Source organism: Amphibalanus amphitrite, unplaced genomic scaffold (assembly GCF_019059575.1).
Source record: "Amphibalanus amphitrite isolate SeventyFive unplaced genomic scaffold, NRLGWU_Aamphi_draft 001358F_arrow, whole genome shotgun sequence".
In the NCBI taxonomy this organism is placed as follows: Eukaryota; Metazoa; Arthropoda; class Thecostraca; order Balanomorpha; family Balanidae; genus Amphibalanus; species Amphibalanus amphitrite.
Window position 1 is genome coordinate 65110 of NW_024882851.1, and position 25932 is coordinate 91041.

At 48.5% G+C, this 25932-nt stretch overlaps 1 protein-coding gene across 1 annotated transcript in view; it reads right to left on the minus strand.

The window, feature by feature from the left end:
• The window catches only part of LOC122372412 (calcium/calmodulin-dependent protein kinase type 1-like), a 71584-nt gene that overhangs the window by 21167 nt on the left and 24485 nt on the right, over positions 1–25932 (minus strand). The window contains exons 4-5 of the mRNA XM_043349564.1: positions 13963–14101; positions 3537–3660 (exon numbers count right to left, since the gene is read on the minus strand). Coding sequence (XP_043205499.1) covers positions 3537–3660; positions 13963–14101 — 263 coding nt within the window. The remainder of the gene's footprint in view (positions 1–3536; positions 3661–13962; positions 14102–25932) is intronic.

Genomic DNA, 25932 nt, shown 5'->3' on the forward strand with positions numbered 1-25932 from the left:
CGATGCGGCACGCCGCCCGCCGGGCCCGACGAGCGCCGACGGCGGCCGGCAGCGGCGAGGGAATGCATGGACGGGACCCAGGGGGCGGCATCACTGGGTCCATGTCAGCAGCGAGGGAACGCATGGACGGGACCCAGATGGTGGCCATCGCCGGGTCCGTGTCAGCGGAGGACGCTGGGGATATGGAGAGAGGGAGAGAGAGAGAGAGAGAGAGAGGGAGAGAGAGAAGGAAAGAGAGAAAGAAAGAGAGAGGGAAAGGGAAGGAGAGAGGATAGACGAGAAAGAAGAGAGAGAGAGAGAGAGAGAGAGAGAGAGAGAGAGAGAGAGAGAGAGAGAGAGAGAGAGAGGGAGGAAGGGAGAAGAGGCGAGAGGGAAGAGGGAGGAGAGAGTGACACAGAGACAGAGAGTAGAGTTTGTCGAGGATCGAGCCGCTTGTGTTCGCTCTTTGTTTGATCTCGACTTGACCTTGTTTGTCTTGGACCGCTCAGAGGTGAAATGCCAATGATGAGAGCTAACTCAAGTGATAGTATTGGGTTGGATTCACACGTAAAACTTAGAACATGATGATTGCGTGAGAGTCTGTATAACGTACACTACCAAATATAACGTTAAATGAAATACCACAACCTTATCAAAATGAAGAAAGTAACAAAACTATTGCCCAAAAATATGGCTTTGAAACACCACCAATACCACATACGGACGTCGGAATAGGTAGAAATAGTCCGACAATAACACCGGCACGCCATTTCATAATGTGATGTCTTCATCGAGCGCGACGCAGCGGTCCAATTTCGAGCAGGTATGGGTCACCACGGGTCATCAGGGGTCATCACGGGTCATCACCGGGTCATTATCGGTCACCATCGGCGCTCGGGAGCCGCCCTCGGCTGTCTCTGGGTCATCACTGAATGTCACGGGTCATCGGCGCTGAGCTCAGACGTCCCAAAGGCAGTGTGACGGCCACTTTGTTCCTTCCATCGCCGCTGTGGAGCTGTGCTGTTGGCTGTTGGCTGCTGGTGCTGGTGCTGGAGCTGGTGCTGGTGCTGGTGCTGGTGCTGATGCTGGAGCTAGAGCTAGAGCTGGAGCTAGTGGACTCTGGCTTATTGATCACTATTGGTAATGTTTGAACGACGGTACGTGAGGAAATGCCGATACCAGCACCGGACCGAAGCTAGGTGTGGCTGACGATACACTCAGATTTCGCAGCAATGGCAATACGCTCGAGTTTCGTTGCAGGTGCAGTGCTATTGATTTTGATACCCTTCCAAGCTCCTTTTGAAAGTAGTTTGGACGTTATGGCATTGGTTTCTATAGCAAGTTTGAATACGATATTATGATTCAGTGCCACGGCTGACCAATAAAATGACACAAAACACGATGGCTTTTGACGGGTCTATCAGACGTCCCCTTCGGAAGTTTGTTTCCATATCGCCGCATGCTGCACAGAGTATGACGTCATTCTGTTTTCACCTGGGCCATACTCCTGTCAAAGGTCATGCCACTTGACCCCCGAATACGAGAATGGAGCTCGACTCCCAACACACCACCTGTTATGAATCACAAGTCACAACCTCCGCCCCACAGCTGGAACGGCACACGGCGCAAGACAAAGGCGGCGCAATCTACGAGCAACAACACCACACAACTCGGCATCATGTTACAGATAGTACGCTCCGGTAAAAGTACTCTTCTCCGGGTAGTGAGAAGCGATGATAATGACCTTCATTGGTGGCGACGCAAAAACAAAGAATCACAGTAAAAGTGATGAGGATTGAGGGCCGCGACGCGAGCGTTGTGATTACCGTGCACCACACGAGTTGCCAATGCGTCGCGATGGATAAGTCGTGTAGAATGGCGAGTGGTGGATGGCCGAACGTCGTTTTCCATGTAACGAGAGTCAGTGTCTGACAGGACGAGACGGATCGAGCTCGCGGCGATTGGATGCGCCTAGAAGATTGCGAAACCTGATACCGAAAAAGCCTGGTGATAGATACTGATATGGGATAGTGATAGAAAAGGTGGAGATAAAAGATTCCTTATTCCAATCCCTTCTCCGGCCTCTCTGGCAGAGACCTATCTTATACTATACTTCATTATGTCCGCCCTGGTAGTTGAGCCATTCCAGATAACTCCACACTCCACAGGTAAGCAGTTAGAAGTGAGTAATAAGTAGCCATTTCACACTTCTGAAGGATCACTTGATCTGTAAGAATATCTTGTGAATGCTTGCCAAGTTCCGACCCATCGCGTAGTCCCAAATCGATCCATCTCTTTCATACCGCACTGTGGGTCACGTGACCGTTCGCGGTGGCATTGAGGTCAGGTCGGGGGTCACTGGGTGACTTTAACAGGCTGCGCACGCCCGCCGAGCCGGCACGGTTGTCCTGTGCGGTGATCAATCACATCACGGCTCTCAGGAGGGGCGGCGAGCCAAACAGACCGAGCTGGGAAGCGCACACCTGCAGGCTCTGGGGATGGTTGGTGGACGGTCCGGTGAGCGAGCCCTGTGCCGACGGAGCAGACAAATGACGAGCCGGCAGGCCGGCACAAGTGGCTCGATAAAGAAGTCAAACATGCAATGTCTTGCGTCTTACTGTGACATTGTTGCACTGCCTTTATGTATTTCCTGTTCTGTGACAACCCACTCCGTTCTGTCAGACCTAGAAGTAACGAGTTAATTGAAATCCATTGAAGATGCCATGAATAATAAATATTGCAACCGCAACATGCAATGTCATGCATGAACTACCACTGAAGGAGCGAAACTGTGTTCAGAATATGCCGAGTCTAAATCGGATTTACACTGATCCTGCATCGACAATGCATAATCGACCGGCCCGATCGATGTTCAATTACTTTTGCACAGATCCTGCAGCATGGAAATATCACTCACTCTGGCTGCCCGGCATGAAGTCTAGAAGCCTCCCGATCACTAAAACGTTCTCCGAACCAGCAGTAGGGCGGGGTTCGAGCTCAACAGGTCAGACTCGACATAGGTGCACTGTCTCTGTGTCGCCACAATGGCCTCCGGGCGTCATGTGCCGGCTGAACGACCTACCTCGGCTCATGAACAGTTTGGGGTCGAAAGGTCACCCGTGCCGGTGTCGCGCTCCCAATGGATTCCTCGGAGTGCAAAGGCCATGCGGTCCACGAATTGGCACAAGGAACGCCTTCAAGTCAAGCGGAGATAGCGTTGTGCTAAGGTCAAATGGCTCCATGTCTCCAGTGTCTCCAGGCGATTATCTATGAATTCTACGCGGACATGCCGATACTGTCTCGTTGTTGTTGTTGTTATGGGTTAGGGCGGATACTGTCTCCGATATTGTGACCACTTCGTATACAGTTGATGCATAGGTATAAAACTTGCAGAAGTAGTTGCATGGATCTACTTGCATATGAATAACTTAGTTGACTAAAATTCAGCACACAAACTCTCAGCATTGCCCAATATCTTAATCAAATAGTAAAAGCTGTCAGTTCTTGACAGCCAGTTTCAATTTGTTCTGCAAGTTCACGCAGCTCGCGTCACTCACCTACGTATCCGGGCGTGCCACAGGCGGTGGCCATGATGCCAGAGTCCTCCATCTTGCTCAGACCAAAGTCGCTGATCATGATCTTGCTGTCCTCGTCCGGGCTGAAGTACAACAGGTTCTCCGGCTGAGGAAGGAAGAAAAACACATTCAAACAGAGAACAGCCACGAGCTTTTCTTTTGGCTTCTGAAAAACCTGATAAGACACAACTAGGTGATGAAGAAAAGCGAAAAGCACGGAATGACTAGAAGTCGAAGGAATGACTTCAAATACCTCTGACAGGAGATAGCGACCATGACTGGGACTGAAAGATGACTGGGTCTTATGACCTCATATCTTGATGACATTATTTGTTGACAGCGCAGACACTAACGACATAAAATCGACCAGGTGGCGTGACACAATACGACACTGTTGACACACCGTTCCTTTCGCTAACGGTACTGGAGGCGCCGACCAGTGCCGCATTGGCAATGAAAGATGACGACGCCAAAAATGGCGCCAGTCTGGAACTGGAAACTGGCACGGAGTTCAGGCTCAAAGAGTCCGACTCAGGGTTAAGCTTCATGTTTGATAACGTTGACAGGACACGTGTGAAGTCAGTCGGCTCAGCCAGGCTCAGCGAAATGTGACTTTTTGTTGTTGGGATAGCTTGCTAGGCTTCATGTGAGATTCGACAGACATATAAGGTATATGTCGGCCAGACCTTCAAAAGTTTGTGGCAATGGCTGGCTGAAGCTATATTTTTACTTGTGAAGTACTCAGATGGTAGCTGTTACTCGGTACCGACCAATACCGACTGGACCTCTGATAGTCATTGTATTGTATTGTATTGTATTGTATTTACGATCATGGGCGATCCACACATGGCGTGGCGATTACTGCCCAGTCATGTACCCATCTCTGCCCTCGATTCAACCCAACGATTCAATCTTGTGGCTTTCTAGCGTGAGAACGCTTCAAACGACGCCATACCATATACATATATCTAAAAACGCTCATAGTTAGCGCATAGTAAATAACAAGGATTTGGTATAAAATTAATCCCAACAAAAACAAAAGAATATTGCAGGTTAGGGCAACAGAGAATAGGAATACCAGTCATTTCCATCCGATGATTCACATTCGCAGGCATTACTTATCCCTCCAGAGGCGTTTATCCATCCCAAGGTCGTAGGACAGCATCAAATTCGAGACGAAGCCCAGCCAACCGTGAAAATACCGCAGAGAGCGCTCGAGAAACTGTTTCCAAATGTGACCACGACGTCAGCAGCACGCGTCAGCTCACTGTCAGCAATATGTCAGCAGAATGCCAACAGAGCGTCTAGAAAGGCGAGGAAAAATTCCGCCTCTCGCTCCTCATTGATATTGCGAATGTAACGCCCAAAGTGAATATGAGATTTATCGAAGACAGTCGCGCGTGCGGCAAAATAATAAAACGGAATGAAAAACGAACTAAATCAAGTGAGACGTGTAAAAAGTCCTGATTCAAAATTAAATCAATGTAAATATGCGATATGATTCAACTAGCGATAATAAATAAGAAAGGTTGCTAGCTCAAACAAAAGAGGTTAGAAAAAGCTGCATGCTACATCGGGAAGCATCGCCGAGCAAAAATGTATAATTATTTAACATCCTCCAACATCGCTTCCAGTTGAGGACAATAGCAGAGAAGCTTTTAGGACCCAAAACATCGGATGGAATCCGGTTTCACCAGTCTGCCTGCTCCACTCGACACAAAGGGCCGAGGAATTACGAACGACAAGCTACGGGTGTCAAAGTTATGAGCCGGAAACCACGAACGGCCACGAGTTGACTTCTGGCGTGACCAAACCAGTCCAAAAATCGGCACTCTAGACAGAAGATCGTTGCTAGAAGCGTCTATAGCAAACAAGTGGTTACAACGAGTTGGAAAGTAACGTCACCTTACGCTAAGAAGAAAAAAAACAAGAAAGCAAGGGACAACACAACCAAAATTCACAATAGACTCTTCGACAACTGAAAATTTGGGCTTATCAAGCATTTGTCAGGTGGGAGACTGGTAAGGGACAGGCCAATTGGCGCTGAACTGAACACTTCAACATGATCATAAACGTGTCGAGGGCCTCTGAGAGGCATCGTATCAACTGTTGTAGCAAATTCAATAGCACGGTTTATGGGGGCGATAGTGGGGACAAAGATAGGTAAAGATAGCTTTGCCGTAATAAGATCAAATATCCACTTTAAAGGTATGTTCGTAAGCTGCAAAACAGACTGTTAAAGCCACCCACATCCACCTCACACACCCACACTGGAGTACCGGCTTCTTTCCTGTTGATCTGCCCGAGCTCTTCACGATCTCGATTAGCGCAAGCCGTGCTCGTTTCCAGACGCCCACGAGCGCCACCACAAATCCCAAAGGCAGACAGGTTCTCAGAAGCTCCTCTGTCGGCAATAGCTCAGCTGGGCTCAACGTGCTCCCGGCTGGCCTAGGCGGCAGGCAGATCACGGCTGCTGCGATAGCGGCCTCCCAAGCAGCACTATCATTTACCGCACCTCGTCAGAAGACTGCAGCAAATCCCACCGACGTGCCAGCGTTTGATAAATGATCGTGCTTGAGCTGCATTATTACTCTTCAGAGTTTATGCTTCGATAACATGCATATTGCACAATTGTACCAACATGTATGCAAATGCAAGCACCTATATGGAAGCGGTTCTCACTTTCAAATAGCTCAAGGAGAAATAAGACAAAACATATAATCAGGCGTCCGCGCAACTGTTATTCGGGGATTTAAGGTGATTAATAAAAGAAAGTTATTGCCTTGCTTACTGTATGTAGATGTAATTGGAAAATGTGTATTTTCCGAAACATTTGTAAGACCGTGACATCTGTGAGCGCCATAAACTTTCCATCCGTGACAGCACTGGAGGCGGTTAACGCCTCGGGCTGGCAGTGACTCGCCGTCACGGTACTCCGTCACGGCCTCCCGCCGCGCGTCACGGACTGTCACATAATGTCACGGCCGTCACGGAACGGTCACACGTTCCGTGACGGCCACGACACAATGGCTGTGGGCCCTGCCTGATGGTGTTTTGTGTGGAAAACAACTGCACACGACTGTACCACATTGTCAGTATCTCCGTAAAAGGCCGGCAATGTTCGAAGCAACACAAGATGGCAAACGATATAAGTTTTCTGAAAACATTAACCACTCTTATTCCAGGGATAGGTATAAATAGAGGTGCTGATTCTCATAATACTTAGGTACTTTCCCCTTTTAGATTGGTCTCATTGTTAGTTGTTGCTTACTTTTTGTGCTATTCATTGGGAAACATTAAACGTTCAATTATTGACGTGCTTTTTTCTAGTGAATAGCTTTCTGGATGTTGTGGTAAATAATTGCACCGGTCAAAGGCTCTGTAAAAAAAAAAACTACCGTCTTCCTTGCCATAATGTGGCATCATCAAAGCCGAACAGCTTTTCAACTCGCTAACCCAGAATGCCTCCAACAGTCTTAAGAGTTGATAATTTTACCAGTCATCAAATTCAATCATCCCACAAGCAATCATCAATGGAGTCCGCGGATCCCTTACTTATAACACTCCAGTAACAGGAATTATCTCCATTTTCAAACAAGACATCCAGTCGTTCCCACCCCTAAATTCAACTCATTCCCGCTCCTGCCACAGTAAATGTCAAACCGATCCCATGTCACCCATAGCAGCCGCATGCAGCCGTCCCCAAAGCTCCCACTGAGCGGACCCAATCGTTCCCTGGCCGCCATGTCACATTTCTGATGATTCCCGAACGGCACCGGCCGCACTCGTCGTTCAAACTCGATGACGGGCCATAATTCAGGCACGGGTGATAGCCGATGCAAATTTGCTCGTATTCAGGAGAGCGAGGGCGACGAGTGGCTATGGCGGACGACAATGTGGCGCCACCGACCGGGCCAGACACGCCCCGTCTCCTCCCGTGACCTCGTGACCTTCACGACCCGGCCTGACCCCGCCCCTCCCCGACAATGACAGATGAGGACGAACAACCGTTCCGCCAATCAAAAAGAAAACGGAAACGTTAAGATGATGAGATGATTGACAATTCAAAATTTTAATAACTTGTGAGAAAAAAAATGACAATCGACGCAATACCAATGAAATCGCAATTGACGAGTAGCATGAGTTCTTGGGATTTATGCAATACAAATGTTTCGTATGTCTGTTTCGACTACTAAAACAACTACAAACACGAATCATGCAAAGACTCGTGAGCAACGACAAATCGTATCGTGTCTGAGCTCCAAAAAAAAAACTTTCTTTTTTATTAATTCGCTTTCTAGACACATGGCCACTTGCACACTTAAACTGGACTGTATGAAGCCAGCATACAGCCTGGAAATGAAGGCACCTGGTTACACAGTGCGGCCTGAATTCACCACAGTCTAGACAGAAAGCCACCTGTTCGCTCCAAACAAGCCCACCCACCAGTCATTCTCTCCACTTTCACGGGCCGAACCGCACGTTCCTACCAGTAATCTCCCACCGAGCCATTACCCACGGACCTTCCAAGGGCCAACGGATCCCCGTCGCAGCCCCAAATTACCTCACTGGCCCGGGGCGAGCGACAACTCAGTGACGCAATTCGTCAGACATGTGACGGTGGCGGCGCTTTCGCCACGCTCCGAAGAGCGGCGAACCTAGCGCAGTGCGCTGTGACTGTCACCAGTTCGAAATATATTAGAAACTGATCTGTTGAGTCAAATTTAGCTTGACAATCCAGCATAAGAAGCTCGTAAAAAACGTCGTCCTAGTTAATCACGAAGCTCCTATCGTTCATCGATTTCAATAAAAACAAATTTCCAGAGAAAACAACTTTACAATCGCTCGTGATCAAAGTCAGGTCAGAACGAGAGTGATCGGTACAAGCTCCTTAAAGCCGATACAATAGCTTCAAAAATACGCCTAAAGTGATTGTGAACCAATAGCCGGATAACAAAAAGTTACACTCTGTTAAGTTGTGGATCGATCAATTTAGAAAATTGCGAGAGAGATCATAAACTTTCGCAATGGTTTATTGAAGCAGCTTCCAAGTTGCAGCTCTTGCTATGCCTTTAATTTACCTTTCATATTTCTCCCCAGCTCAGCAAACTCAGCATTTCGTAGAAGCTTGCAATCACATCCGCAGCAAGCACAAGACTCAAAAGGATCGAACTTGTAATAAAACTGAAATGACACAGCGCACCTCGCCATCTTCATTACTCATTAGTCGCTCCACCATCTTGATTAGACGCTCTCCCGTCTTCTGACTTGCTCCAGTGCACCTCCCTGCTTCATCGAGCGTCACTGGGTCACCTCGGCAGTCCAAAGGTCGCCCTGGCACGCTTCGGTCGGCTCGAGCGCAGCCAAATGATACCGGTATCCGGCCGAGACCCGCGCTGCCTTCTGATGGCCAACAACTTCCGTCTCAGGGCAGCCAGCGCTGACGAAGCCCTGACGAGGCGGCTGCGAGGCTCCAGCGCGACGCAGCGACGATGGAAGAGCCGTCTTCTCCGGATCAACGCTGGCGACGGAGCCAGGCGGCCGATGGACGGATTTTTAACAGTATACCTCATCACAAACAGCCCAGACTGGGATGTGGTGTTAGCTGGGGTGCCAAGCGTCCTATCAGACCAGAATGGCTTCTATCGGGAAGATTTCCGAGTCGGCGCGGGGCGACGAGTCACTTCCGTTTCCTGCTGATCTTAACGGTCATTGTGTAGTTGGTCGTGTATCAATTCATAACGGATGGCCCGTGACCGGTGAATTCAACGATTACTTCTATGGGGGCAGAAATATGAAATAATGAAACCAATGCATCACAGCTAAAGGAGCATGGAAATAGACCAGACAAGGTACGCTGGCATGCCAATGAAAGATCTCATTTGGAGTACATTTCACTGCAGAAATAGCACAGACAAATTGATCCAAACTGACCTACCAGCGACTCGTACTCAAGAATAGCTCAACAGTCGGATTAACAGCTTTTTCCACGTACAGATATCGACTCGAACCTTGGAATAATCCATAAGCGCGCCAGTGAAAGCGTAAAGACCCACTGCTACGCTAAAGCAGAATGAGCGACATGCTACTCAATCTATTTCTGACAACGGTCCGGCCCTGCCCTGAAACATCATCTCGGGATTCCAGAGACCACCACACGCAATGCTGTGGACGAGGACGGATGGACGATCTGCGACCGAAGGTTCCAGAGAACGGCCGAGCTGGACAGGGGCGCATCCAGCCAATGATGATATGGTAGCTATTATTTGATATAATAACGTTATTCTGCTAACAAAAATGTTGGTGCCCTAAAAAAAGACTTGGGGATTAAAACAAAATGGGGCTGATATAAGCCAGCTGGGATATCGCGAGACGGTTCAATTGTATTTTCACCAATATATGTGTCTTCTAAAGGCACATTTTGGAGGAAAATGGTGACTAAATGTTAGTTGATGAATTATAAGCTATTGCTTTCTCTAGCCCCGCCCCTGGCGCCTCCCAAAATAGCGCAGTGTCCAGCCTGCGGTGCGTCACCAGCGCCAATGAGGGACGAATCTATATGGATGTCTGGCCGGCGTGGTCTCATCAGGCCCGAGTGCGGGATCCCGATCGACCGGCGTGCTGGTCTTTTTAGTTAGCGCAGCAGGAGGGCAGAAATAACGGCTTTCGGCTGACGACATCTGATCAGCGTCGGCGCTACCCAGAAGTCCAGGGTTGCCGAAATGCGCGCACTTTTCAATGTTCATGTTACAGATAACCGTGTGTTTTATTAAAGCGATCATAAAATGTTGGAGACTTCCATGAAAATAACAGTGCTAGGGTAACTAGGGTGATCAGCACATTAGCTTCACTGAACTGAAATACAATGATTGAGCGCGATGCTTCAGGGAAAAGGCATTCTACACAGACTACAGACCGCATTTTATGCAATCCGTAGTCGATTCAGCCTTCCCTGGAAATGAAATTCCTTCCTAAGCTGTTTCCGGTTACATGGTAAAACAGCGTCATAAGAACACGTGCAGCAAACGATACAAACAAATACAGCTTGCATTTTTGGTCCAATTTTTCCTCCACCCGCGCCCATATTTACCCACTGTGCACTTCACCAACCCAGCATCGCCTGACTGGCGTTTCTGATACCACAGCAAACCATTCACCGGCGTTTCTACCACCGGAACCTCGAAACCCGCTCCTTTCACAGGCTATCTCCCCGTCACGGACAGACGCAGAGCGCTGACCAAAGCCAGGGCGCTGACCGAGCTGACACGGCCCGGCCCGGCCCTCCGTCCGCCCGCGCACAATGCAGAGCCCTGAGGCACCCCGCCACGACAATGACGCGCACAATGGAGCGAGAGACCCGAACGACAGCTATTCTTGGCCGGCATCGCGACGGCCCACCGGGCGCGCCGTACAAATCGATGTCGCGCGCGGCCGCCACCGATCGGGACGAGCCGACATCGCGTCCGGCCGACAAACAAGTCTGGGACAAACAGGTATAGGAGAAACGGGTATAGGAGAAACGGGTATAGGAGAAACAGGTATAGGAGAAACAGGTCAGCGGTCCGGGACAAACAGATCCGGGACAAACAGGTGTAGGAGAAACAGGTCACCGTGTCCGGGACAGACATGTCGTATCGTATCGTATCGTATATTGAGGGCTTGTCCACATGTGGCTATTATGGCCCAGTCATTTTACATGATACAGGTGCGTCGACAAGGAAGCATAACACATCGACATAATAAAAATACAGGGTAAAAAGGTGAGTGAGATGGCTTAAAATACAGTTACGTACACAGTTACGTATGTCAGTGGTTCGGAACAAAACAGGCATGGGACAAACAGGTCTGCGACGAACAGGTCCTGGACAAACAGGTATAGGAGAAACAGGTCAGCGGTCCAACTGACAAACAGGTCCGGGACAAACAGGTCAGTGGTCTGGCGGACAAATAGGTCAGCAGCAAACAGGCGCAAGACAAATATGTATGGGACAAACAGGTCAGGAACAAACGGATCTGGGACAAACAGCTTAGTGGTAAACCAGCGCAGTGGTGGTGCCGGACAATCAAGCCAGTGATCCGGGACCGAGACAAACATACCAATGTGCCAACCTGGGAAAAACAGGGATGATCCTCCACGGGGCATCGAGGTCTGTTGTTCAGCTAAGATAAATACTCCGTAACGGTTCAGCCTGGCTTTGCTCGGCAAACTGGGGTGGCCTAGCCTGGGATTAACCGGCGGAAAACCCAGCCTGAGACGGATGCAAGGCAGCATTTGCATAACGTTTTCAGTTCATCTACAGCTCATCTCAATTTTCAGTTGTATCTGAAACTGCAATGCTACAGATCACATACTAAATGATGGACGAATCAAAAGACACGTACTTCTGAGCAGCAAGAAGTAAATAGAAGAGTGGATACGGATACGGGTTGGGGTTACGATATGCTCGAAACAAACGTGTAGCTCATTACCATAAATAAAACCTCAAACATCAAATCTGATCATGCATAAATTGCATTCATGAAGCCAAGATCGTTTCGGCGTAAGACAAAGCACAGGACAAAGACACATCGACAAATATCGAAACCGATCGAAAAAAAATATTGAGGGAATGTTAAAAAATAAATATCGAAAAAATATTCAGATGTGCGGACCCTGAAGGCTTACATGAGACACATGAAAGTCAAGTCAAGGCTGACTTTGGACAACTCTGTGTGACATATCGCTATCCAGCTTTGTATCAGTAAGGTCTGAAGCTAATTGTTCATTAATGGATACAGCAAATACCAAACCAGCTGGACAACGGTACTCGGCAATTCCAGCGGACTGATGGACGAAGTTTGTACATGAACTCGTTAGTAACTACAACAACATAACAATAACTTCGCGGTAATTGCGGATGTAAGCCGTTTGTCGATGACAAATGTGTCAATGCCAAGACAACAAAGACCTTAAAAAATAATGGTGTTCGCATTCGCTGGTTGATGTTTTTGTTGCAGATTTCTACCGCGTTAGGGAAGACGAAGCCACACAAAGTACCTACTGTTTGCTGGCAAAACAGAAGTAAACACTGGAAAGGAAATTACTACTTTCACGGAAATTTGCGCACAGTTATTTCGTGGGATATTTTGGACATGTGGTACTGGGCACTGGCTCGATTCAATTCATATGAAACATGGTACCGGCTCATCTACAAGACCACATTTGTTCAATCAGTTTATGGTGTTTGGACAGCATGGAACTCATTTGGGATGTTTGCCAGCTTGTGCAGACATTTGATCTCAGATCAAATCAGATCATATTACCTCCAAATAAAAACATTGCATTTTGTGACGAAATTGTATGGAAGCCTTTAACGCAATGTTCGTCTCACAGCCAACAAATCAGTGCTGTTATCTAACACCGATATCGCTCTCAAGAGCCTACACCGACGTGCCCTTTCAGTGCCGTAAAGCCGGGGATAGCCCCGCTCCAGGGAGCATGCGGGCAACTATCAACGGAAACGACCGATGTAGGCCGGAAAACCCGGTGGAGGGCTTCGGTAGCTTGCGGGCGACCATCGGCAAAGTCCCATGTTGGGAGATAGCCAGTTTTCCCTTGAATAGAGACAACGCAGCACTGTGGGTCAGCCCGCACCACAATATCGCAAGTGGAAGCCTGGTATTGACTTCAATTGACTGGCAGTTAACTGGAGAGGACTGACATTGGGATATTTTTGGCAGATGCTGACACATGATGGCGACTATGATACCAACATCGAAAACTTCATTTGCTGGAAATGTTGCACTTCTTTACACGATTTAGCAACTAGAAATTATATATGTGAAAGTAAGCATGAACAAACCACATGCCTTTCCACATTCTTATACAGTAGGGGCCAACATGTAAAACACTTATTTGTACGCTTCCTGTCCATCCAAATCACGGAAAATTATGGGTATTGCTGATTGCTGTTGCACACCACTACAACAGGTCGCTCAAATATATCGTGACAGAAATTCCGAGCAAAACACTCAACACGGATCCTTCCATAGTGAGCGATATGAACATAAATTGGTGACAATGCTGTCATTTACAACTCGTAAATTCAGTGTCAGACCTATCTAAAAAGGAAAATTCAGCACTGTAAGCCTAGCTTCATGCAATTCCACGCTTAGGCATGCCATCAACAATGTCAAACTGCTCCTAATAAAGAATGTTTGATGACTATCCCATATGAATATTCATAAACAAAAAAATAGTTCAGGCCACACCTTGATCCCACGAAACACGCAATAGTTTTGAAACCAATCCTCCATTATTCTAGCGAGGACCAGTATTTGCAAAAGCCTCATTTTATCCACAAACTCTCACAGTGACACCCTCAACTCACGCTGACCCCGCGTGACCCACTGATGACCTTTGACTGACCTTGAGATCACGATGCACGACGCCCTGCTCGTGCATAAAGTCCACGGCGGCCAGCACCTGCCGGATCAGGTTGGAGGCGTCCTTCTCCGTGTAGGAGCCCTTCTCCACGATCCGGTCAAACAGCTCACCGCCGGTCACGCTGTGAAGGTCACAGAGGTCAGGTCAGGCCACGGCGGGTCAGAGGTCAAGTTTAGATCACCGGGAGGGCAATGAGGTGGATATGACGGTAAATGATTGATGCCGAGGTGGAACACGCTTGAAACTGATTGGATTGTATGGGTTCTACGTAAACGTTCGGTCAGGTTTATTGGGGCAATATGCAGCATTAGCATGTCCCCTCACACACCCTTTTTGCCTTCCCCGGGTCAACCATCGGCAGTTTTGTTTGCTGACATCACTAATGAAAGCGGCGGTCACACCGGGCATGTCTGGCAATGTCTGTGGCGATTTATGAGCACTGGCGGCGGCACCAGTGATCGGCTGCGATAGCCGGCCCCTGACAAATGGCTGCCGCGGCCGGGGGGAGGAGCGTTCACTGTCGGCGCCTGGCCGCGTGACCGCCCCTAATGGTCCGTTCAGAGGCACACTAATCGCTCCGTTTTGCATGTTGGTCCCGGCTGTCCGGGCGCGTGTGAATACGCCGTCAGTTCGTCCGGTGAGTGCTTATCATTGACTTGTCGAGGTGACCGGGGCGCAGTTGTGCAAAATAATGCTTGGTGTGGTGTGTTCTTTACAGGTAATATATAATACTGAACGAGGCCGGTGTAAATAAATTTTCAAGACCGAGGTCCTTACTGGATTTTTGAACGAGGCCGAAGGCCGAGTTCAAAAATCAGTAAGGACTGAGGTCTTGAAAATTTATCACCGGCCGAGTTTGGTATGTATTTTACTGTATGCCAACGATAAATTTATTTTCTGGACCGAAGCTCTTAGCCGACTTAGGAACGAGACCATCCCAAAATGTTGGCTTAAGTGCATTCTGGTAATGCATTTTTGACCGTGGTCAATTTGCTTACACCAGTTATTACCACACCCCTCTGGCTAATGTATTTGAATAGGCCAGGCATAGGGGAGAGTGGGGTGGGTTGTATCAGTTTTTACTCCGAGACCCATAACCTCGTAACTATCCGTGATAAACTCATTATTTCCATACTATCCCCTTCCTTGATTCTTCTGCTTTTTTGTGCAAAGTAACTTTTCCGCTACCTCTACCAGTTTTTCTTCTACGGTCTGCCGAATAGAACAATGTTTTTGATACAACTTGCCCCATGGCTTGGGTGAGTTGTATCACATGGTGGGGTAATTTGTATCACTATTTCACGTTTCAGGGAGTGCGCTTGCTACTGGTTTTGAACATAACAGCAACATTAAATGGGGCTAATACAATGTATAGGTATGCTCAAAGGCTTCACTTTATTAGACCAAACTTAGGTCAATGCAATCCGAACGAAACATCAACAGACTAGACGCAAAAGTGGCCCGTTAAGAGCAAAAAAGCCAACACATTGTGCCGAAATGGAACGAGCATTGACTAGCTACCTACAAACGCGAGCCAGGGCTTAGCTTTCGCGATCAAAAGTAACATACCCATTCATAGATACATACATACATGTTACAACATACCCCACTCGTCTCTGATACAACATGTACCTAGCCGCCATCTTGGAAAAACATCCTCGTGCTCAAAAACAGCGGACAGCTGGAGAAATCCGTTTTCACTCACGCAGCCTTAGAACCTACCCTCACCACCGTTACGGAGATCTTTCAAATTCGTGCACATCTAAATGCCCAAAACACACATTTTCTTGCAACTTATTTTTTTTAGAATGACATTAAAAAAACATAAAATCGGCTCTCACCTCGAGACGCGTCCACTCAGCCACAAGACAGAACAGGGAAAGATGGCGCCCGGAAAACCTCGTCGGCTGGTCGTGTCGCGAGCGCCATCCATTGGATAAGTTTGGCACAATTCGCCCTGATACAACTTGGACATGATACAACTCTCCCCGCTCTCCCCTACAGTAACATGCTGACTACAGTGTAATTGAGATTGCGAGGCATCAGTCATTATTTGCATTACGTAAGATAGCATCAGTAAAGGAAACTAGAGCACATAATTCTTCAGCATCGTTATTTATTAGGGCAGTTATAAAACAAGTCTTGAGATCATATTGGGTTATTAGCAGATATGTCATGCTGTATCGTCTGTGAGAGCCCATAATCAAGACATATCCGTGCCAGCAGTCTCCCATTGGCGCCGTTATCGTCTATCTACGTTCAGACATCTGCTCCCTTCAAATCCACGCCAGAGGAAACAGCACAATGCGGGCCCATAAAGTCTGCCTCAGGCCAGGCCTGCAACGACCCGCCCGATGGTCGTCCCATCATTTTTGACATTTCACCTCGGGTCGATCGACGCCAAGTCATGTTCCACATGTCCATCCAGGAGACTCCTTTTGGTCGCTTAGGAAAGAGACGAGCACACATAACTTAGTCGCCGGAGCAAGCTTAATAGTACGGGGTCGCATCGAAGAGCGGCAATCCACCCTCGTCACTCGTCGGGGCACAAGCCCAGAGCAAGACTTACTCAACTCATGGACAAGTTTGAGAAGAAATGCTGACCACACCACCTCACATCTCGACAAATAGAGCAATACCCCGATTCTAGACTTTAAAGTTCAATCTCTATCATTCATTTTGGAGAGAAGTAGCCTCACCATTTCCCCCAGACCCGATCAGCTCGGCTAGTATGACATTTTGCGCCGCGGGGCAGCACACTCAGCGACTCGGGAAGGATGGCCTCAGATACATCATCGTCTGCGACTGAGACGGCTCAGGCCGTCACAGTATACCCAGCTCGTGTGGGAGGAACCTTCGCTCGAAGGACGTCGCAAACGGTGATCGATTCGGAGATGTGCTCCGGGTCAGAGGCGACTGATGAGGTCTGTGACCCGGCTCAAGGTAGAATTTTTAGACAGCAAAGTAATACCGAGTCATTCTGGAGTTAATTCATTTTGCGCGTAGATGGTATTAACAAAATGAATGACTCAAAAGATGTGAAGAGATGTCAGCTTGTCCCCTGAAACTTAACTCGGTCCATTCAATGGCATGTAACCCATTTATAACTACCTACCGGTTTCATGTAATATTGGCTTTGTGATGGAAAGCTTGAGCGAATTTCATAAATAAATAAATAAATAACTTAATTAATTAATGAATAAATAAATAAATAAATAAATAAATAAATAAATAAATAAATAAATAAATAAATAAATAATAAAAATGATAGCGGTTTGCTAACCACTAATACGAACTTCCGTCAGTTTTCCCACGAGTCTTGATAACAACAAAGTGACTTAGCGCACCCAATCTCTCCCAAAATACCTATGCTGGGTATTAAGACCTCCAGCTTAGTCAGGAATCCAGTCTACCGCCAAAAACAGTGATTTCCGGCCAACTCTGCTCTAAAGCATGTGAAATGAACTCATGAAGCCATTAGGTCTTCTGGTGAAGTGTCTCAGCAGCATTAATCATCACATATATTATGTCATGGTGGGGAGGATTTCAGAGCCCCACAAAACCAGACGGAGATGTTGAATTGCTTCAGCGTCACCAAGGGTTCTTGGTTAAATTCAAGGCATAATCCGTACGAGTTAAGTCGCACTGTTGTTTCATAGCAAGATATTTGTTCTTTGTTAGGCGCCAGTGCATTAAATCACTGTTTTGAGAAGGCAGAAAGGTGCAAAGCTTTCAGTGAATCACAAAAACACGACGCAGTACATTTAAGCAAACATCTGAACACCACTTCAGTCGTCATTCGCACCGTGGCTGTAACTACACATACATCCTCCTGCCCGCCTTTGTTTTGCGAAGCTGACCCTTTGTCCCAGCAAGTCACACCATGAATGGCTCCCCTAGAGCACAGTCCACATCAGCGGCTTGCATATGCATGATCGCGCCGGGACAAAAGCCCACGAAGCAGCCATGATTGGCGTCCAACTTCGCTCGGTATCATGACGATGACTAGTACAGGGCTTCTGAGTCGGCAAACGGTGGGCGGTCTGTTTCGGAGCCTCCGGCACATTGGCCGCGCCGGGTATCTTCTCAGCGATCAGGGTGCGAAGAGCGTTCGCTTTGTCAGGCACAGCGGGACAAAGACGAGAGACTGCTGCTGGAGGTAGCGATAGCCTCGTGCGCCGCGAGATAATCAGCGATGGGCTTCATCTGGGATTCAAGATGCAGTAGCAGAACGTGTTACATAAGACCTTACCGAGGAGCAGCATGGCTTCAGGATATCAGAAAACGAGTTACAAACTGATGCACATACATAGAAATGTCGTCAGTGCGTGAGCCATCAAGAATATTGCAGACAATGTGCTGGTGACGGATGTAGAGCTGTGCTCGAATTGACGCTGCTGCTATAGCGTTAGCTCAACATTTCATCAGTCATGACAAGCTCTTTGATGAACGTTCAGCAAACATTCAGTTACCAGTGATGATCGCCGCTGTCTAAAATTCCGCACTTTACGAGCCTCCGGGGCACGCGAGCGACCGCCACCATGTCGCACTGCACCAGCGGTTGCATCACTCAGTATTCAGTGAATTTCTCATCAGCAAACGGGCAGAAAGTCCGTCGCGTCTCAATTCCAGGGATAGCCTCCCTGCCACAACCGGTACAGAAATCGATGTTCTTCCCTACTGACATCAATTGGAAGTTCCAGATGACTTTCCGAGTCTCAGACATCAAAAGGGCCGGGGTGGTGATTTAATTCAGCTGCCAGGGCTGGTCGGTTCGATTGTACAAAGTCGTCAACAGGTGCAGGGTCTCGCACATCCAACGGCGCTGACCTCTCAATGGGTCACGGTCGGAAGCGATTCACGATGGATGGGTCAACGTGGACGGTAGATGGTGGAGGGTGAAAGGTGGTAGGTGGAAGGTGGACAGTGGAAGGTGGACAGTGGACAGTGGACGGTGGACGGTGGATGGTGGACGGAAAGTTAACAACATAGGCGGTGGACGGAGGGCCGTGGATTCGCTATCCTTCTTACCGGATGAGACGGCATAACCCTTCATTTCCGATAACTGAGTGGAGCGTTAAATTCTACTCAATACTTATTGCCATCAGCCGGATGTTCAATGAGAAAGCATTCATCGTTACCATGATCTGTGACCCGAGTCAAACAGACCATCAAAATAGGTCGGGGTCGACCGCGCGGGCTGAATATTCGCTGTGTCATTCGCAGTCATGTTGGGTTTGCCATCAGCTCATGACAGGCAAATGCAATAAATGCAAGAATAGCGTGATTGACGGGGCGTGTGGCACCGTTGTGATAAAACCAACCGCGCTTTGATGGAGCGTGCTCCTGTTGTGCATGCACTCACAAAGGGTCATCGGGTGTACCGTGGAACTGTTCACCGTTCCAATCACAGACCCAATGACCTCGATGGCAACTGAGCCGTGTTTGAGGCCCGCAAGGTCAGTCCGATGTAGCTACACACCACTCGGAGCTATCACTCGTCCAACTCTGGCTGACCCATACAGCACAGACAATCGATGGTCGATGGATACGACCCCATTCCATACCCGCTGACCGGCGGCGGCGGTTGCCGCTACTGTTGTCCGCCTGATTGAAAGGGACGTCCGGGCGGTATTTCGTGGGCGGACTGCCTGCCACCGTTCCGGCGGACGGCTGCATTGCGTCCGAACTGATTGGTCTCTGAGTCGCGCCTGCTGTCTGTGGCACAGCGGACGGTACTGCATTACCAAATGGGTCGGGCGGCGGTATACTGGTATTCTCCTCCCGATTTTTTGCTCCTCTGCTGGGCACACATGCAGGAAAAGACGCTCCATCCGATGAGATGGTCCATGGCGGGAGCGTCCGGAAGAACTAGCTGGTGCCTCTTGACGAAGAAAGGGCACCGCGTCGGTATCAGTCGGTACACAAGCGGCTTGTCAGGGGTGTCCATTAGCCAAGGGCGTGGCGCATCCGGGACGGGCAGAGACCGATCAGCCAGATATATAGAGGAAGCGAATCAGGAGAAGGAACCAAACAAAAAGTTAATATACGTGATGGTGTATAATGGTATATGGAAGGAAAGACAGCAAGAGCAGCAAAAACGCAAGGCGTCTAAAAAAGAGCATTTGTTCAAAGCAACATAGAAACATCTTCGGTGGTTAAAAAGTGGACAAGTGGTGGATAACCTCGTACAGCAGAAGAAAATAGCTATGAACAATAACAATATCAGATTTGGGGATTATAACGCATTGCATATCCGCAAACAAGATATTACCTACGTCATACCTACGTGGCACAATTCATATTTGTTTTATACCGTCAAAGTTAGCCTGATATTGCTATTCATATCTCAGACAATAAATATCAACGACAGTTTATTGCACCATCTTCAAACAGCTACAGCATGGAGACAAGTTATCGGACAGACAACTTCAACCACTTGACTGTACGGTGCTGTGCCGCCACAGGTGTTCTGCAGACGGACCCCGCGGGGACGAGCTGCCGCGATGACTCGTCATGGTAGCAGACTGCGGGGTCTGAGTCGTCGGCACTGACACCGATACCACCACCGCGGGGTGGAGCCGATCTACCACAGACGGATCGACGGCAGCCCATCGAGACCGACAGCCTGATATGCGGCCCACGGGAGTCGATAACGACTGCAGGTAGACACAGATGGCTGCTGTGGAGGGCGGCACCTGACCGAGCGTCTCCGTTCCTTCGGTAACGGGGAAGGCAGCGGCAAAAACGGATACAAAACAGCATCCCCTCTGTGATCTGTCTTCTGTGCGTCAGAGAAAAACGGTCTCTACTCGGACTCGTGTCTCAGGCGACGAGACATCGGTAGTCGTACCCTTACCTAACAACTGCGCAAAACATACAGACGAGTCGCCAGTCGCGCTGTAAGCGCCACAAAAGACGCCGAAAGATGCGACCACCCGTGAACACGTTAAGAGAAGGGACTACTGAAAAATCAGAACACTAATGCCACTGAGAATGCTGCAGCGTGGCAATACTATTTCTTTATTTTGCAAAGAGCAAACATGTCTGCGCGGACAATGACATTATTTTCCTAAGAACACTCTCAGGAGACCGGGCCAACCAACATCCGAAATAATGAACAAAAGTACCTTTTACGCTAACAGGATAGTAAAATAAGTCCATTAGATATCCTATCCATTTTGGATAATCTCACTTCCATTACGACCAAAGACACTCAGATTTCTCCCTGTGGGGGCTGCGTCAAACAAAGTCTTCTCCCCTTTTAACATACGAGCACCTGAATGCATACACGATCACGTACCTACCGCGGCCATGCGTTGTGTCCGCTGTCGTTCAGTGGCCATAAAAACACGCCATCGAGACGCCGCCGTCCGGTACAAGACGGATGACGGCCATCAATAGCTCCGCCGACAGAGAGAGAACACGAGCCCGGGTTCAATCGGACGCGGAGTACGGCAGTGGTCGCCGCCATAGACGAGCAAAAAAGAACGACCGCGTTCCGGTCGCTCCGGAAAAGAGCGAGGACATTCGCCAACAAACTACATTTTCCAGAAGGTCGTATTTCATGGCAAGATATCCATTTATCCTAGCGTTATATCATTTGTTACCGAGAAACGGATGAGCGTTTCGCGTCGAGTGCTTTGCTTCGTGGATGAAATTAAATAGCCCATTTAAGCTGCTAAAATTGCCTTTAAATGACCATCTCCTCTTCTCCAGAGAATCATTATATCAATGTAAAAAATATGACCCAGGCTTAATTTGTAAGAGCATGGTTTAATGCTATCAAACTAAGGAAAAGGGTTAAGCAAAGTGATAAAAAGGGGTCTCTACACGATTTGACACTATCGCGAAAGAGGAAGACTTCAATTCAAAGCCTGTTAGCATCGTAGAGAATGCAAAACATTGGTTCGGGAGTAGCATGCCAGTGTTTGTATAAATTTTCAAAAGCCACTACAAGCCCCAGAGCAAAATCGAGCATCAAACTACACCCAAAATCCTCATCAGTCAGGACGGCAGACATTCGGTTCTTGGACAAGACAAGGTTCACACAATGGAGAACTTGGTTGCACAACTCCTAAGTCGGACAAGCCCTCACAGGATATACAGTTGGCAGCAGCGACTGAACCTAAATCCCTTTCCTCAGAAATAATGCTGGGACGTTTCAGATTAAAGAGCTCAGACGGGCTCCAGCTCTTGATGCTTACGTGGGGCCCAGTGAAGTTGAAATGAAATGAAGTGAAATCAGCACGGTCACATTAAAAGCAAAATGAATTTATGGAAAGCAATATCATATTGACAGCATGTATCAAGCTGACTGCAAAAATGCAGTAGCTGGATCATTTGAGATAAGTATCAGTCACAGACAGCCATGTGATTTTGTCGTCCTCTTTAAATAAATGTTGTTGAATCGGCATTCGTCCATAACAAATGAAACCCCCTTCCAAACCATCTGAACAAATCTGCCCGATTCATCAGTCTCCAGCTACCGTCTCCATAAAACAGCCAGTGCTGAGATCTCCTTCGATCCGTGTATCGGGGACCAGACCAGCAGCCGGCCCGGATCAGACCCCGGATCAGAGAACGACCGGTCACCAATCTTCCCTGATCCCTGTTCGAGACGACGTTACCAATCTACCCGCCTTCGGCAGACGGCGGAGCCGGCTCATCGGGCTCGTGCCACGCCCATCTGTGGCGGTCACGTGACAGACGGTCGATCGTGCCGCATGACCACGTGACGAGTGGCTCAGACTTGGACTGAAGGTTGAGTAGGGTCGCATTGGGTCGAACAGGTCGGATGCCAGTTTAGGCAGCATAAAATCGCCGGTTGCGATCACTTTTAGGTTTGAATTGATGATCACCAACGAGTTTTCCCAATCACTTGAAAAAATAGCAGATGAAGAAGAATATCAGTTAGGCTGTCTGATACTTTGTTTTTTTTTTAACATAAACGTCTTTTCCGCATGGCTGGTGAAACTTGTGGGCGACTTCGAGGCCTAAAAATGATTGCAGTAGGCAATTTTTATGTCGGTCAAGCTAGCGTCAGGTCAAGTAGGTATTTGCGAGTTGGGTCGAATAGGGTCGGATCAGGTCGAGTCAGACCGCGACAACTCAGTTGCATCGGGTCGAATCTGGACATGTTTCAATACCCCTTCCCCCGCTCCTCTCTGCATTAGCAGCGGGGGGAGGAGCAGTGACACCTGTTGGGTCCCAGATGACGTCAGAACGCCCGGTGATGACGTCACCCGGTGTCGCCCGCCCAGAGCACTGTCCCTGCAGAGTGAACCGGACCGACGGGTAGCGCCCCTCCCGTCATGTCACGGCAAATTGAAACGCCCGATTGGCCGATACGTGATTGCAGAACCGGCGTGATATCATCGGGATAGTAGTTCAGAGCGCAACAGAACATGCAAAAACAAGAAATGAATAGTGAGATAAGATTACCTCTGTGGTGTTGATGTTGTGTTTGAAAAAATCACAAAACTGACATAAAATTGAGCAAACATATATCATTGTCGTGCTGTTGCAACAGCCATCTTTTCTCACATCGACGAATCGACATTAAATTCGACGCACTTCTTCCCACTACAACATCATCACCATGTTAGATAAGGTATAACCTAGCAACTTATCGCCCTTCCAGCGTCCACACGACTGATGTTCACCTTCAGAATGAGTTTCACCGTGTAGTTTCCAGAGTCAACAAGTTCACACAGCCGCTGTCTACTCAGTGCGAGTTGCACCTCCACTCGCCCTCCCTTATGCACTGCCCAAGGCCCTAAATACAGCACCGCCAATCTCGGAGAGGGCGCGCCCAACCCATTAGCGCTCACGTCACGACAGACCCGTCCAAAGACTGCGCCCTCACCCGTCCAAAGACTGCGCCCTCACCCGGCCGCCCCGTCACGAAGCCTGCACCCACCGCCACCTGCACTTCAAAGCTTGTGGGATGACGTGGCCAGGTAGATAGAAAGACAGCATTCTCAGCGCTGCCTCAGGCTTTCTGGTGAGCGGGATACAGTAAATATAGGATGTTTAAGATGGATTGAATGAAGCGTTAGAACCGGATATTGGGGACAGTGTCTCACCATCAAAGGTTCTGGTTTAAAAATTAACAGCATAAGGCGGATTTAAGGAAGGGATGGAAGCAAATATACCACAGTGGTTCACGTCTCCTTCAAACTACATTTTTGTCTCGGACTGGAGATTTTTGCTTCCTCTGCGTCACGAGGAACTAATCAATGCTCATCTCTCTTCCTTCATTTACCCTTCGTCCCGTCTGTATATGTCTTCCTTTTTTGTCTCAACCTCGGTTCTCTCCCTGACCCAGTCATCTTTCCGATTTCTGTCATCGTCTCCGTATATATCATCCGGTTCTCTCGTCCCGTCTCCATCTCCGTTCCGTCACCGTCCCCGTCCCCCATCTCTCAACCCGTCTTCACCCTCATTTCCGTCTGCATCTTTGGACATTTTCCGTGCCCATCCCGTCCGCTGTGCGTCGAGCCGTGATATTGCGCCGCTTTTGCCGCGTCCGCGCCAGGCCGCCACTGTTCTGCCGAGTGGAACAGCCTTGAGGAAGGAGCCGAGGCATGACACCACCAGCGAGCCGTGGCCGCGACGGGACGGGCCATCGCCGACAGACAACCGCCGACGCTTATACGACCGAAAAAAGAGCGCCACACTGTCTCTCCATTATCAGATGGCAAGGACAGGGGATAGGGACCGGATCAATTGCCCAATTTTACACAGGACTAGGCCTGGTATGGAGAAATGAAGGTCAAATAGTGGCTGAATGCCTTTAAAAGGTGTTCGTTAGGCGGAAAGAAGTAGGTCGGGGAAGGGGGAACGAGTTGTGTGTTCCCCTGTTTAATGTTCTGGTAAGGTCACAAGCGAGAAGTTTTATGTGGTTTGCAGAATTTAGGTCAGTGGGCACTGGTGACATATTCACTGATTGTTTCATAAATAATTTTAAGATGAATGTTTAAACGGGAGGATTTATGAGGCAGAACCGACTAAATGGGTCACCATGGACCGGGGATGGGTCCCATATATGAATATCATCAGCGGACTCTGGTAAGTCCCAACCAAATAAATGATACTCTTTTGCATCTTCAAACTTAATAGAGCAAACTATAAACCAAATGATTTAAATTGAATGCCTCGGAAACTTCTATCTTCGGAAAGCCACAAACATTGGTGATGGATAGGATGTGATGGATGCCGCAAGCTACTAAAAACAACTATTGCCGGTTCGTACAGAATCGTAATCATAGGGTCAATATCATTCTCGATAGGCCCTCGTCGATGTCACACCACCATCACCCGGTGATGGAGACGGAGCCGCCACCATCAGTGAGGCGGACCGTCACCATCAGTGAGACAGAGCCCATCCATCTACGGCGAACCTCCATCACCAGGTGAAAGTGACGCAATCACGCCGTCACGTCACGGACGTCACGAGCATCACGATACGTCAAACGCTGTGTGACCGCCACCCATTGCCCCCGTGATAGTGATTTTTGTCGTGACGGAATACGCTGCGCTAAAAGGTACCGTAAAACAAAATGGCTCGTATCGTCATTATGTGTGTTCGGAGGAAAACGTCGTACTCAGAACGCAGCAAGAAATGAATGCGTTCACTGAAAACAAATCTACTCTTCTCTCGTGAGTAAACTCACGGAAGAGCGGTTATATGGACACCACCTATTTGACGGCCCCAGCGACCGGTTAATCAACTCACCACTTGCCGGTCAACTTTCCGATGAAACGTGCGTTTACTCATGCATATTTACCCACGCTCGATGAGTTAACTCATTGTGAAAACTTATGTATAGCTGGTTACTCATTTCCGTTACTCTCATTCTGTGAGTTAATTTACTCATGGATGGGCGGTTTTATGGACACCACCTATTTGACTGCGCCAGCGACCGGTCAATCTACTCACCTTACTCA